The following is a 15,544-nucleotide window of genomic DNA, read 5'->3' as shown; positions in this document are numbered from 1 at the left end:
TTTTTTCCGATGAAATTAATATAAAATATTAATTCCAACTTCTGAGTTCCACAGTTTTTCCCGATCCAATTAATACCAAATATTTAAGGAAGAGGTGAAAAAGGACATAAGAGAAGATTTTCCTACATGTAAGGGAAAGGTGAAAAAGGAGCATTTTTCACTAAGGCTATGGACAAAGACAATGATATTAGTTCCATTTTTTATGTTGGGAAAGCACCAACTGCTCATAGCGGAATGTCCGTCATATATGCAACACAAGGAAAAACATATAAAAAATGAAAGCTTTATAGAACCATGACAAAAAAATCTTAAAGGGAAAGACATGAAATATCTTAAGTTTTCCCTTCAAAGAACTAATCATTTCTCTAAAAACTAACTTTCCTAAATACAAAGCATGTTAAAGAAAAGTATCAAAAAACATCCGCACAACTAGCATAACTTGATGATCAAAGCACCAATTAAAGCAAACTTCTTAGTGAATCATGCTACAGTTATACGCTGTATGACCTATGGAAATAATTATTCAAAATAAATAATTATTCAACAAAAAAGGAATCACACATATATATACTTATAATTGTAGATTGATTTTTTTTGTGTTATCAAAAGGTAGAAAATATATTAGGATTGCGTATATGTAATTTGTAGCACCTGAATCAATTACCCATTTATTCAAAGAAGAGATCGCATAATGCTTTTCTTGAATCAACAAGGGTAGCAACTGAAGTGAATTCTTTAAGGGATTCTCGATACTGAGAGGACTCTGCAAACTCATCCGTTGAAACCAAAATTGTCTTACCCTCATAATGTATAGCCATATTTCCTCCTTGCCAGTTGTTTGAGTTATAGTTTCCAAATCATAATACCCAAAATATCAATTTAGGAGAAGCCAACAAACACAAACAATACCAACAGATACAATCCAGGACTGAAAATGCAATTTGTTAATGTCAAGACATGCAAAATTTTATGGTATTAAGTCCATACAATATTTGAACAAAGTTATAAATTCAAGACATATTGAACCAAGTCAACATTTTGGGTTAATAAAGCCGGATTAATTATTTATGTCAAGATTGCATGACTTAAGTCAAATCCAACTACATTGGGCTAGGTTGGGCCTCTACAAAATGACCGAGCCACATGTTTTAAGCCAAAGGGGCTATTAGGATTAATGGGAGGCTAACTTACAACGGAAGTTTTTAGGAAGACCAAATACATCTATGACATATATGAAGATGTACTCTATCCACCTAAAAATATAATAATATATGTGATGTTTTGAAGCAAACCAACGTGGTCATTGAAAAAATAAGAAAATTTGAAATTCCATTTTGTAAAAATGTAAGTACCAAATACAAGAAATTATACAAACATCAATTCGAATTATTTATGTCGTCCTCAATAATTGTACTGAAGCAGTATTTGTTCTATGCAAGAAGCCCATTTTTGCCATTCTACATCTACAAAAAAGATTTAAACATCAATTCAGATTATTTATTCTTGTTTTGCATTTCAGGATAATTAGGTAATGTGACACATCCAGGCTTGATGGCATTGATATCTTCAATTAATACATTACAATAATCTTTAATATCATCAGCCGATTTCCCTGGAAGTGCTTTTGCCGTTGTTATCCTTGTTGATCATAAGAGTATTCTCAAAAATTTAATTCTTTTCCTTAGTCCAGAAGAAGAATATTCGATTAGTGTTTATTTTCTTTGAGCTTTCCTTGAATGTCTAAAAGAAAATGAACAACGATCAGACATGCACTACTTTCTTCTGAACTAAGGAGCAGGATTAAATCTTTGGAAATACCCTTTGCGACCAAGGAGGATAACAACAATCTATTAGAGGAAATGACAAAAACACTTCCGCTAAAATCGACTGATGATATTAAGGATCACTATAATATATTAATTGAAGATATCAACGCCATCAAGTCCGTATAATCCTGAAATGCAAAACCAGAATTTAAAAGCACATGTAGAATGACTAGAAGGTGCTTCTTGGACAGAACAAGAAAACAAGTCAATTCCAGTACAGATGACGACATTATTAATCTGAATTGATGTTAATATCATTTCTTGTAATTGATTGCACGACTTATTACATTTTTACTAAATCGGAATTCCAAAATTTCTTATTCTCAATGACCACGTTGGTGTGTGCATGAACATATCATATATTATTGTACTTCTAGGTGGATGGAGTACATCTTCATAGATGTCATAGGTGTATTTGGTCTTAACTGCATCACCAATATAATACAAAATATTAATTCCAACTTCTGAGTTCCACAGTTTTTCCGATCCAATTAATACCAAATATTTAAGGAAGAGGTGAAAAAGGACGTAACAGAAGATTTTCCTACATGTAAGGAAGAGGTGAAAAAGGAGCATTAGTCACTGAGCCCATGGACAAAGACAATGATATTAGTTCCATTTTTGATGTTGGGAAAGCAGCAACTGCTCATAGCGGAATGTCCGTTATATATGCAGCTGCAGGGGCAGCTCCTGCTTATACCTCCCTTTGCCCCCTCGGCTGAACTCCTGTTGACTTCGAAGGTATTTTTGATCTGCATGACCTGTTCACTGATCAGATGTTCTGATTTGGGGGAGGAGAAGCTGTTAATATTGATATTAGTTGCTCACAACCATATAGGTTGTTAATATCGATATTGCACTTGGTTTTTTGAAGATTTATTTGTCAATTAAATGATCAAATATGGTCCTTAATGTATGGGGTTAGACTATTTCAGTCATTTATATATACCTCGTGTTGGAAATGTGTAGAAAAAGTGGCCTTTTTCCTCCCGACACCGCCCTTATAATATCACTTTTTCATACATGAAGGACTTTCGATTACATGGTATATATGGACTAAAACGATCACTTTTCAGAATGAAATAACTAGAAAGGTTGTTAGAATCCCCCTCTTTTAGAAGGATCATCTGTTTAAACACCCCCTTCTGACATATTATGTGAACTCCCTGTCTTGTGAAAGTAATAGCCAATGTGGTTTTTAGTTGTTTCAGCAAATAGATTTCTGGTAATACATATCAGATTCACATTGAAAATAAAGCAGCAGAGTTTACAGGTAAAATATATTTCATGTAATATATATTAGAATTCACGTTGGAGACAAAACAGCAAGAGTATCTCCATGAGCATTCTTCCCCATCTTAAACAAGTAAAAGGCGTATAGCTCCCACAGGTTCTATGAGTTCAACTGAACCTATTGTTTTCGACTCAAGCTATATGTGAGCAAAAACAAAAGAAAGAAAATGTATGCATACATATAATAAGATCACAATCATTCTGTACTCATTAACCGGTTATTATTGTTTAACTTCTTTTTTTTTGAGACGGTAACAACTTGTATTCTGTTCCAAAACAAAAACCAGAACCTGCCACAACAAGTTACAGATTCCTAATTACAATTGTGGAGCGTACCAGGAAGATCTTTAATCCTATAGCAAAATTTATAAGGAACCTAAAACATCTTTAATTGATTCTAGATCTACCATTTACTCCTGTTTACACCAAAAAAGAAACAAAACTAAGCAGTTCATCTTAATCTTCTGGATGGAATTGCTCTTGTTTTAGAAGCATTTGAGATTTCTTTCTTTCCACACGGACCACCAGATGCAAGCTGGAATGATTTTCCATCTTTCTTTATGTCCGGAAATGCTTGCATTATTGCTCCATAACTTTAGAGTCTGCGTAACTTTCCTAGGCATAACCCATTTCATATCCTTCTACTTGATAAAGACATTCCACAAAATGTTGGTTATTCTACAGTGAAGGAAGTGATGGTTGATAGTCTCTACTTCTTCTTCACCACATAGAAGGCACCTAGGACTCAGTTGAATATTTCTTTTCATGTGATTTTTTTGGGTCAAAACTGTCTGCTTAGCAAGGAGCCAAGTAAAACTAGACATCTTGTAGGGGATTTTAGTTTTCCATATGAACTTCCATGGCCACCTATTCCTGTGACTGTTACAAGGATTAAGTTTTTTTTACGCTCTTCTTACACTCCATCACTTGTCTAACTTTGAAATAGCGCTTTGCTAGTTATCTCAAATCTTATCATCAACATCATCTTCAAAGGGAGTTAATGCTTTTAAGGTAATATAGAATATCGATATAGATATAGATATATAGATAAATATAAACATAAATAGATATAGACTAATTAATTTCCTCTTTTAAAAAACAATTACTCCCTCTGTTTAACTTAACTTTGATTTAGAACCACAAGATTAAAAAGTCCCAGAATGATTGAACTTTTCAAACTACTGGAGAGTTCCCAAGGATCCAACCAGGTGAAGACTATTTATGGTGGCATGGGCACAACAAAGGAAGATACAGGGTGAAGGAAGGATATAAACAAACAAGTCTTATGGAGAATCAAGATTTCAAATGGCCTTGGAAGCACATTTGGAGAGTCAAAGTGCCACAAAAAGTGGCATGCTTCACCTGGCTGCTAGCCAATGAAGCAGTTCTGACATTGGACAATGTGGCCAAGAGAGGTATATCTTTATGCAACAGATGCTCCTTATGTGGTAAGGATACAGAGACAGTAAAACACCTTTTTCACTGTTCAACTGTGGCAGATTTTCCTTAATCTCAGTGGCATTTCCTGGAGAATGCCTAGTAAGATTGATGATACTTTTCAGTTGGGAGGAGGCTGGAGTTGAGGCTACAAACAGAGAAAGATGGAGGATAATACCTGCTTGTATATGGTGGACTATATGGAGAGAGAGATGTTTTGAAAATAGGGACAACAACCTGCAGGAAGTCAAGCTTAAATGTATTTTGTTGTTCTGTTTTTGGTGTACAAATGTCTACTCCAATGAGACTGAGTCAATTATAGATGGTTTAGGGTCCATCTAGTTCCTGGTTTAGCATTGGAAGGACTTTAATCTTATCTTCTTTTTGTAAACATGGTTTTTCAGTACTACCTAAGTACTGACTGAAATACAATGTTACTAGTGTCAAAAAAAAGATTAAAAAGTCAAACTAGATCATTCTTTTTAAACAGAGGAATTACTTGTTAATGTCAAAACTAGACAAACAAATTGAAATATTGAAGTGAATGAGTATTTGTAAGACCAAACCATTGTCTTCTTCCTCTTCCTTCAACTTTCTCAGTCTCCATTTTTGAGCTTAACCCATCTCCCAAATTACTCTTCTCTACTCCTCACCAACCAAGAGTGCACTCTTACAAACTCAAAACCCAGAACAATTCGCTTATGTTTAAGCGAATCGTGCAGACAAGGCCAACCCCATCTCGCCTGCCAACTGTTTGATACAATTCCTCAACCATCAACTGTCCTTTGGAACACAATAATAATTGGGTTTATCTGTAATAACATGCCCCATGAAGCCATTTTATTCTATTCTAGATTGAAACATGTGGATTCATCCGTATGTGATCAGTATACTTATTCCTCTATTCTTAAGGCTTGCGCAGAGACCAAAGGGATTCTTGTAGGTAAAGCCATGCATCACCACATTCTGTTTTCTGGGATTCATACTTGTAGGATTGTTAGTAATTCTTTGTAGAATATGTACTCTGCTACTTGTCTTACATTGGATAATGGTTCTGATTGTGCTTTAGTTTAAAGGGTGTTTTGAACTATGCATCAAAGAAATGTTGTTGCGTGGATTACTATTTTTTCATGGTATGTGAAAAGGAAGAGGTTTTCGGAAGCAGTGAGGTGTTTTGTTATGATGATGAGATAACGCATTAAGCCAACTGTTAGTTTTATTAATGTTTTTCCTACTGTATCAGAAATAAGGGATGTTAGAGTTGCTGATGTTATTTATGGGTTGCTTGCGAAATTGGGTAATGCATATGTAAATGACTTGTTTTTTGTTAGTGCTGCCATTGTTATGTATGCTGAGCTTGGTTGCGTTGATTTGATGACCAGAATATTTGAGAATACTTGTGAATGAATTACTGAGATCTGGAACTCTATGATTAGCGGGTACATTTAGAACAAATTTCCTTTTAAAGCTGTTGATCTCATCTTTTAAGCTGTAGAAGCAGAGGATGTTGTTACTACTGATGATGTGACATTTGTATCTGCTCTTAGGGCAACTTCACAGTTGCAGCATTTGGAGTTTACACAGCTACATGCATGTCTGATAAAGAAATGCACGAATTCACAAGTTATTTCGCTTAATGCTATGATAGCCACATATTCTAGGTGTAACCATGTTCTACTCTTTACGGCAGAATGCTTTAGAACCAGATGCTGTTACCTTTGTAGCAGTCCTGTCTACTTGAAGCTACACCGGATTGGTTGCTACAGGCCTTTAAATATTTGAGCTGATGGGTGAAAAATCTGGGATTCAGCCATCAGCAGAGCGCTATCCTTGTGTGGTTGACATGTAGGGAGAGTTGGACGGTTGGATGAAGCTCATAATTTTTCTGAACTGTTGGGTGTTGAGGGTAATGTCTTGGGAAGATGGGAATCATTACTTGCAGCCTGCAGAGTGCATAGAAACTTTGATATGGGGAAAATTGTTTCCAGTAAGCTGCTTGAATTATAAATGATATAATTACTTGTTATCATATTCTGCTTTCAAATATATTATGCAGAGGAAGGAAACTGGCAGTCTGTCGATAACGTCAGAAGAGGGATGCACAAAGTGGGATTGTCAATGGAGGTTGTCTGTAGTTGGATTGATACTTCTGGATATCCGCACTGTTTTGTATCTAAAGATAGGAAGCATCCTCAGTACTACATGATATATGATGTGTTGGGATATTTAACCATCAATATGAAGGATGCTGGCGCCTGGCTATAAGACTAAACTTGAACTAATAGAAGAGTGTATCTATGGGCTAGAAGATTAAAAAGCTATCACTTCTCCCACTATGTTGTTGTTCTCCCACTATTTACCTTTGTATTCATGATATTTTTGGACAGTATTTTACTAGAGCTCATATGACTGTGGTTAATCAATGACCAGCTCCTTTGAAACTCGAGGTAATTAAGTTGTGTTTTAGCCTTTTTTAGTACAATTTTTCTTATGAATTATGCCTTTTTACTTTGTAAAGATACTCAGATGTAGGATATTCAGCTAGTGAAATGTATGTATATTTCTTTATTAATACAGATCAGTCAAGACTATCCATTTTACCTTTTTGATGGGAAATGAGGAGTCCTAGATAGCAAAAAAGGGTCTTATCCAAGATGACAACTTCTATCAAGCTGTCTGATTGACTGAAGCACATTTAAATTAGGTGACCAGTTCTTTCCTTTGAATACTTATACTTGTCCTGCAGGTCGCCTTTTAAACGTTTATACTAAAGATTTTCTTTGATATAGTGTTTGCAAGTTCATGAGTGTTTTTATATTGGAGCCAAATGGCATTAATAACACTTGTTAAGGTTGGTCCAGATAACTATTAATATGTCTGCTAAGGTTGGTTCAATTAGTGGGACATTATAGTTCATCTTTCAATAGCATGATTTCAATATATACTTTTGTTGTGTATTTTCCATATTGGCTTATCAAACCTCTAAGAAGTACTTAGGAAATCATTAAGAACCCCTAATAGCTTGGCAACCACCTCACTTTCACAATCATTCAATGCTCTCCTAAATACTAGATTCCAACCGTCTTGACTCCAGGCTTGTTCCACAGTGTCATTGTTCTGCATACTCAATGTATATAGAAGAGGTAATAGGTTTCTCAAACTGTCTTCTCTATCTATATTTCATTCAAGAACTCTTTCTTCCTCCCATCCCTTACACTAATACATATGTTGTTTTTGAAATGTGGCAATAGTCTTCTAATGGTCTTCCAGACACTGCACCCAAATGGTGCCCATCACCACTTGAGTTGTCCAACGGTTAAATAAACCATACTTTCCTGATATAAATATCTTCTATAAGGCTCTATATTCTATACAGAATGTCCATAGCCACTTTTGGAGTAAGCTACTGTTTTATAGACTTAGGTCCTTCAATCCTAGCCTCCTTGGTTTTTGCTAAGTGTGAGAGTATCCCACTTCACCAAGTTGTAGCCTTCCCTTTCCTTGTTTCCTTGACAAAGAAAAGATCTCCTGAGCCTATTTATTTTCTTCTCAATGTTCTTGGGGACTGGAAATAAACTCATCATATAAGTAAATGATCCATCTAATACTGATTTGATGAAGGTCACCCTACCACCTAGGGACAAATACTAGCTTCTTCATCGGGCTTGTTTCCGCCCTCATCTCTCCAACACCATATTGCACACTTCCAGCTCTTTGTTCTTAGCACCCAAAGGTAGTTCCAGATATTTTAGATATCTACCTAGCAACTTAATGACTCAATCCTCTCCCACCCATTAGTCTCTGCCTTCCTGAACATGTGATACAACCCCTCCATGGCTATTAAGAATTGGAATAGGGATATGGATCTCCCTGTCTAAGACCTCTCTGAGATTGGAAGAATCCTTCAGTGTTTACATTTATGAGGAGGGAAAACTTCACACTTGAAATGCAGTTATTGATCCAGCCAATCCACTTGCTACCAAATCCCATGTTCTTTAGTTTTTTTAGAAGGAAATTCCAATTAACATGGTCATAGGTTTTCTCAATTTCTAGCTTGCATAGACTCCTAGGTTCTTTCTGCCTTACCCTGTAGTTAACCATTTCATTAGCCAACAATGCTGCATCCATTATTTGCGTGCATCTTAAAAAAAGCCATTTGGTGTTCATATCAACCAATTTCACTATCACTGTCTTCATTCTCTCAGTTAGCAATTTGGAGATGATTTTATAGACTACTCCTATCAAATTGATAGGTCTAAAGTCTTTAGCTCAATTGCATCAGGTTTCTTTGGGATTGAAGCTATCAATGTAAATTTAAATGATTTCTCAAACGCACTCTACTGATGGGAATTTTTCGTAATCAACATTCAGTCCTCTTTCAAAATATCCCAACATTTCATGAAGAAATCCATAGTGAAGTCAACAGTGTCTGGTGCTTTGTCCTCATCATACTGGTTGATGATCAATAACACTTCCTCTTCTGGAAATGGTCTCTGTAACCATTCATTTTCTTCTATAGACTGTTGGACATCCTACAAAATCAAAAGAGGGTCTGTAGGATTCAAGTTCTAGTGTGGCTTTAATACATATGACATGGCAATAGAGGAGGTTGCTTTAATGATTACAAATCCCACAATGTTATGTGTTGAGCCATCAACTACCATGTGCTTTTTGTGATCAAAAGGTAGAAAATATATTAAGATTACGTGTCATGTAATTACTAGTACGTGTATCAATTACCCAGTCAATCAAAGAGGAGACTGCATATGCTTTTCTTGGATCAACAAGGGTAGTAACTGAAGTGAATTCTTTAAGGGATTGTTGATACTGAGAGGACTCCGCAAACTCATTCGCTGAAACCAAAATTGTCTTACCCTCATAATTTATAGCCATATTTCCTCCTTTCAATTAATTGAGTTATAGTTTCAACTCCAAAATACCCAAAATATTAAAATAGAAGAATCTAACAAACACAAACAATACCAACAGTTACAATCCAGTACTGAAAAGGCAATTTGTTAATATCAAGGCATGCAAAATTTTATGGGATTAAGCCGATACAAAATTTGAACAAGTTATAAATTCAAGACATATTGACCCAAGTGAACATTTTGGGTTAATAAACATTTGGTCTCTTTCTCCTAAAAAATAAAGCGAAGGCCGGAATAATTATTTAAGTCAAATTACATGACTTAAGTTGGGCTAGGTTGGGCCTCTACAAAATGGCCCACCCACATGTTTTAATCCCAAGGGTCCATTAGGATTACTTGGAGGCTACCCTATAACCTTTCATCCATGCCTAAATAAAACAAAAAGGCTACATATTCTCTTTGGAGGCATTTTGAAAATTCTATAACATTTTGGAAGATTCTAAGATGGGATTGGACAAAGACTAGAGAGTGCTCAACTGGAACAACGACCAACAAAGATCGAGTACTTAGATAAATGATTCTTCCCCTTCTCCTTTAAGGCTTTAGGCGAACTGTATGGAGGTAGGAAAGAAAGATGTCCTCACCTTCTCTAGTGATAGTGAGAGCAATTTGAGTATCCCTCGTGCACCTCCTTTTGTAGATCGAATCTTAATGAGTGGAAACAAGCAACCTTACTAAAAAGGTGCTTTTGAGTATAAGGTCGACTTTCAAGCCAACCCTTGGTATAGGTTGGGCACTGAGATTTTCCTTATTAGTCTGTCGGCTTAAATTATTGGACATTGACAAACAAAAACTTTCTATAAATTAGGTCTAGTTCTAGTGATTAGTAGGAGGTTTTATTGAGTAATTATGCATATAGACTTTTTCCAACTAATTAAGTTTCGAGTCCATATTTATCTTTACTTGGCGTATCAGGTTCCACATGCTTGCTTACAAGCTGCTTGTGTCAATTTAATGTGAATTATTTTCCTTCAGTTTTCACAAGGGACAAAGGGCATAACAGCATCTTATTTTGGAGTTATTGTCTTTTCGGATAAGGTAAATAATTTTACTAAGAGTTAATGGTCAAAAACACATCCAAACTATCACATTTTGCGAGTTTCATAACCCAACTAATCATTGTTCGCTTTACCTACCTAAACTATCACCCTTGTTGTATTAAAACTCACCTTTGTGCTGGGTGGTTCATTTGTGAACATGCAGGGTATAGAATGGTTGTTATTATCTGAAGACAATATGTTTAAGTGAGTGATAAATAATAAAGTCATATGGTATATTTATTTTCAATTAGATGAAATACTTGTAAGCACCGTTTGACTTAGCTACAAGTTACTTATAAATATCTCCCAACTTTTATGAAGACTGTTAGAATAGGAATAAGTTTATATAATCCTATTGGAATAGGAATAGTTTTATACAATCCTATTAGAATAGGAATATCTTTATACAATCTTATTAGAATAGGAATAGGTATACTAAATAGTATTCTATTTGGTAAAGGATTGTAATATAGGGTCTATAAATAGGGTCTCAATGTAATAATGTAGACAACAACAAGTCAATAATATTTTTTTCTTATATTTCTCACATGGTATCAGAGCCTCTACGACCTTGGTAAACAATCAAAGAGCTTGCGCTGCCGGCGAGTGGCTATTATCCATATATGCCGCCCGTCCGGCTAATGATTATGTTAGCAAAATTTTGGGATTATTTTTTCATTCTAATTTGTGTAGCACCGTGCCATCATTTCGGTGACTACTTTCTTATATCTAATTTGTGTAGCACCGCCCATCATTCTCGTGACTACTTTTTCATATTAAATTTTTGTAGCACCGCTTCATCATTCCGGTGACTACTTTTTTTCATATTTAATTTGGGCATAATACATAGTTTTGCCCTTAAACTTGGCTTCAAATTTAAGTATGACCTCAAACTTTCACAGTGCACAAATAGGCACTTTAACTATCCTATTTTTTTATAAATACACACGCGATTTTTGGACCCAAAGAGCGTGAAATACAATCGCGCCCACGTGTATTAGTGAGCCACTCAATAACTGCCAACGAATTAAATATTTTACACGTCATTATTTTTTTTTAAAAAGTTACACGTCATTTAAGAAGTAAAAAAAATTAAAATTAATTTTACATTACATAGAGTGTAACGTTGCCTTTCTAGAAGGCAACTTTCTAGAAGTTGCATTATCCAAGATTCAAAAAATTAACCCGTTTGTTCATATCAGTCAGTAACTCAGCTCTAAACCGAAAACCCTAGGTTATTTTGGAATCAAAATCTTGGAATCAAAGGCGAAAATCATTCAAGATTGCTACTGTAGTTGATGTTCATCTGTTCATCTTCCTCGATTTAGTTCAGGTATGCCTCGATTTTGCTCTTTTGAAAGTTTATCTTTGATTACAAAGTAGAATTTTTCTATCACCATTAGTGTAAAATTGTTAATTTCTTACAGATTTAACCATATGGGTCATATTATAGCTATTTTTCACCATGGAGGTCGCTTTTATAAAGGTCAATATGTGTCGAAANTGCTCATAGATCTATTTCAAAGAATAAGAACAGGTTGTGCACAGCCAAATATGTGGAAATGAAGATGAGGGATAGAATAATATCTCAGCCNGTTGATGCTTTTTTTACTGAAGACCCTATAACCCATAATGTTGTTAAGTTAGAAAGTGATAGTCAACTATATAACTTTGTTAAAGATTTGTGGAGTGGGTCATCTATTAAGTTGTTTTTGAAGCATNGGTGATTGGAAACTTGAGTTTTCAAGGTTGTTAGACTATGATGATATAATTAAGAGTACAAATCCTGGGAGTTCTTGTTGGGTAAGAACTGATAATGAAACAGTCCCTGGCTTACACTTGTTCAAATATTTTTATGTATGTTTTGCTGCATTGAAAAATGGATGGCTAGAAGGTTGCAGGAAGATTATAGGATTGGATGGATGTTTTTTGAAGGGTGCTTGTAGAGGAGAATTATTAGTGGCTGTTGGAAAAAATGGAAACAATCAAATGTATCCAATAGCTTGGGCTGTGGTTGATCAAGAAACTAAACACTCTTGGAGTTGGTTCTTAAGCTATCTCATTGAAGACTTGCAACTTGGTGATGGAAATGGCATAACAATCATGTCTGACATGCAAAAGGTATTCATTCTACTTTTCTTTTTTGTGTGTTACTGTAAGTTTTCACTGTTTGTTGTTAGTGTGTGAAGTAAGTTAGTCTTGATTTTATATTTCTTAGGGTCTTGAGGTGGCAGTGGAAGTCTTACTTCCTAATGCTGAAAGAAGAATGTGTGCAAGACATATTTGGGCAAACTGGCAAAAAAGATGGAGAGGTGAGGAAAGGAGAAAAGCATTTTGGAGGTGCTCCAAAGCTAGTTTTGAGGTTAAATTAAGAGATGAATTTGAATATATGGGGAAATTGGGTCATAAAATATGTGAGGCATTGCTTGGATATAACAAAGAATATTGGTGTAGAGCTTTTTTTAGTGAAAGATCAAAGTGTGATGTGGTGGAAAATAATATGTGTGAAACATTTAACTCATGGATTGTTGGTCCTAGACACAAATCTGTGATTAGTATGCTTGAAGATATTAGGCATAAAATGATGGATAGGCATGGAGATATGATTAAGTTTGCAGATACTTGGATCAGTGACATTTCACCTATGGCAAGACTGATTTTAGAAGAAAATAAAGAGATTGGCAGGGCACTAAGGGTGAATTGGAATCATGACATTGGATTTGAAATCCAAGAAGGAGAGTATAGACACATAATTGACATGACTAAAAAGACATGTAGCTGTAGGTTGTGGCAGTTGAGGGGCATACCTTGCCAACATGCAGTTTGTGCCTTATATCATATTGGGCAAGAACCAGAAGATTATGTGGAACATTGGTACAAAAAAGATACATTTCTAAGTGCATATAAGTACTTTTTACAACCCATTTCCAATATGGTAATGTGGCCTGACACCAATAACCCACCAGTTGAGCCTCCTGAAGTGAAGCCAATGCCTGGAAGACCAGGTAGATGTAGAAGAAAAGATAAAGATGAACCAAGAAAAAAGAAGTGGGGAAAAACATCAAAGAATGGAGTGAAGATGTCATGTTCCAAATGCCATCAAGTTGGGCATAACAAAAGAACTTGTATATCAGTGGTAAGTACTTTTGTCTTTCTTTTAAATTTTAATCAGTTTTATACTTCTAATTGTGTGTCTTTACAGCCTTCTGAACAACCCACACAACAGCCTGCAAGGCCCTTTCAACAACCACCAGTGAGGCAGCCTTCACAACCACCAGTGAGGCAGCCTAGCACTGGAAATGCCTCTTCTTTATGTGCAGATACTTCAAAGGTTAAAGGAAGGAAAAAGAAGCAGTCAACTGCAAGGGCATCATCTTCTTCAGTTGCATGGACATCATCTTCTTCAGTTGGAATGCCACCACCTTCTTCAGTTGGAAGGCCACCAACTTCTTTAGTTGGAATGCAACCAGCTGCTTCAGTTGGAAGGAAAAGAACAAGAGATGTGGGATTTGGTGTTTACACAGACATACAATCTGGAAGACAAGTGATTGACGTATGTATATTGCCTTCTTTAATTGATTTCCTTACATTAGGTATACTAAATAATGCCCTATGAATTATGCAGCCAGGAAGATCAAGTGAAAGAGTTATCTCAAGTGGAACAGGGGTGGCATTTAAAGATGCATCACAAACAAATGTTGATCTTGGATTCAAGCCACCTAGTTTAAAATGGAAAGGAAAAGATGCAATGACTGGAAATCAACTTCAACAATTGTCAAAGAAAAAGGTGCAAAGCAAATCCAAGGGAAAGTGGGTTCCATAAGAGCTCAAAGTCTTATTGATGTGTATTAATGTTGATCTAGGAGGTCTTTGTTTTTGTTTATTTTGGTAACTGTTTGTAAAGGCATACTCCAATTACTGATCATTTTGATGTATTTTGGGTTATTTTGATGTATGTTTGCATAGACAAATATTTGGAGTTTGTTAAGTTGTGTTTAATTAATATTAAGTTGTGTTTTGTGAAGCCTTTTGGTGTTTGTTATGATTGATATTAAGGCTGCCTTGATGTTAGGTGTTTACGTAGTATGAGAGTGTGTGAATAATGCTATTCGATTGTAAAAGTGATGAATATTAAAGCCAATGTTGGAGACAAACTGTCAACTCTAAAACTCTAAAATAATGCATTTCAATCCATTACTTTGATTGCTTAAAATACATATTGACAGCCCCTAACCCATAAAGAAAGCTATACATAACAATTCTGGCATAATTTTTTCAACCAGTATACATAACAGCCTAACATTTACTACATAAAGAACTCTCTATAAATCCAAGATAGTATCACAATGATCAGCAAAAGTCGATATTTTCTCCTAATCTTTTCCTTTTCTTCATCATGTTTTTTAATCCTCTTTTGTAATCCGAAATAGAAATTCTAGCGTGTTCAGTATAATCAAGTTCACACCACCTAAAAAACTTGCAACCAACCTGTTTAAGAAGAACAAATTCACTATCAAAATTGAATCTTCAGAACTAAAATTTAAACAAAAAAATATGTTTTAAACGGAAGCTTACCCGACCATCTTCACATCCAAGAAACCAACGACCTGGATTGTTTGCAGACCAAGAAATCTTCATTATAGCTCTTTTTCCACAATGACAAAAAAAATTAGAAGCCATTTACACAAAATATGAGAACAAATCGTTCTAAAGAGGAAAAAAAATTTTGATTTGAAAGAGGAGGAAAGAGAAATTAGATTTTAGGTAAATTTTAATTTGGAAATATAAAGATATATAAAGGGAATTCATTAAGGGTATATTTGTCATTTCTGCTTTTTTTTACCGTTGTGGGCCTTTAAAATAGTCATAACTCGCGCAGAAAACGTACATAACACGCGTTTTGCCATGTAGGATTCGCGTGTGTATTTATAAAAAAAAATAGGATAGTTAAAGTGCCTATTTGTGCACTGTGAAAGTTTGAGGTCATACTTAAAATTTGAAGCCAAGTTTAAGGGAA

At 35.2% G+C, this 15,544-nt stretch overlaps 1 protein-coding gene across 1 annotated transcript; it reads left to right on the top strand.

Moving 5' to 3' along the window:
• The first annotated feature begins 12,297 nt into the window (after positions 1-12,297).
• On the top strand, positions 12,298-14,543 carry LOC114074865. The gene is made up of 4 exons (XM_027912912.1): positions 12,298-12,648; positions 12,746-13,663; positions 13,730-14,080; positions 14,153-14,543. The coding sequence occupies exons 1-4, from the start codon at positions 12,517-12,519 to the stop codon at positions 14,348-14,350; spliced, it is 1,599 nt and encodes a 532-aa protein (XP_027768713.1). The 5' UTR covers positions 12,298-12,516; the 3' UTR covers positions 14,351-14,543.
• The last annotated feature ends 1,001 nt before the right edge of the window (positions 14,544-15,544 follow it).

This window comes from Solanum pennellii, chromosome 11 (genome assembly GCF_001406875.1).
Source record: "Solanum pennellii chromosome 11, SPENNV200".
Taxonomy (NCBI): domain Eukaryota; kingdom Viridiplantae; phylum Streptophyta; class Magnoliopsida; order Solanales; family Solanaceae; genus Solanum; species Solanum pennellii.
This window is presented reverse-complemented; position numbering and strand designations above follow the sequence as displayed.

Coding starts and splice junctions, on each gene's coding strand:
- LOC114074865 (XM_027912912.1), top strand. CDS start 12,517: ATGTATCCAATAGCTTGGGCTGTGGTTGATCAAGAAACTAAACACTCT. Junction 12,649..12,745: donor TCATGTCTGACATGCAAAAG/GTATTCATTCTA, acceptor TATATTTCTTAG/GGTCTTGAGGTGGCAGTGGA. Junction 14,081..14,152: donor CTGGAAGACAAGTGATTGAC/GTATGTATATTG, acceptor TGAATTATGCAG/CCAGGAAGATCAAGTGAAAG.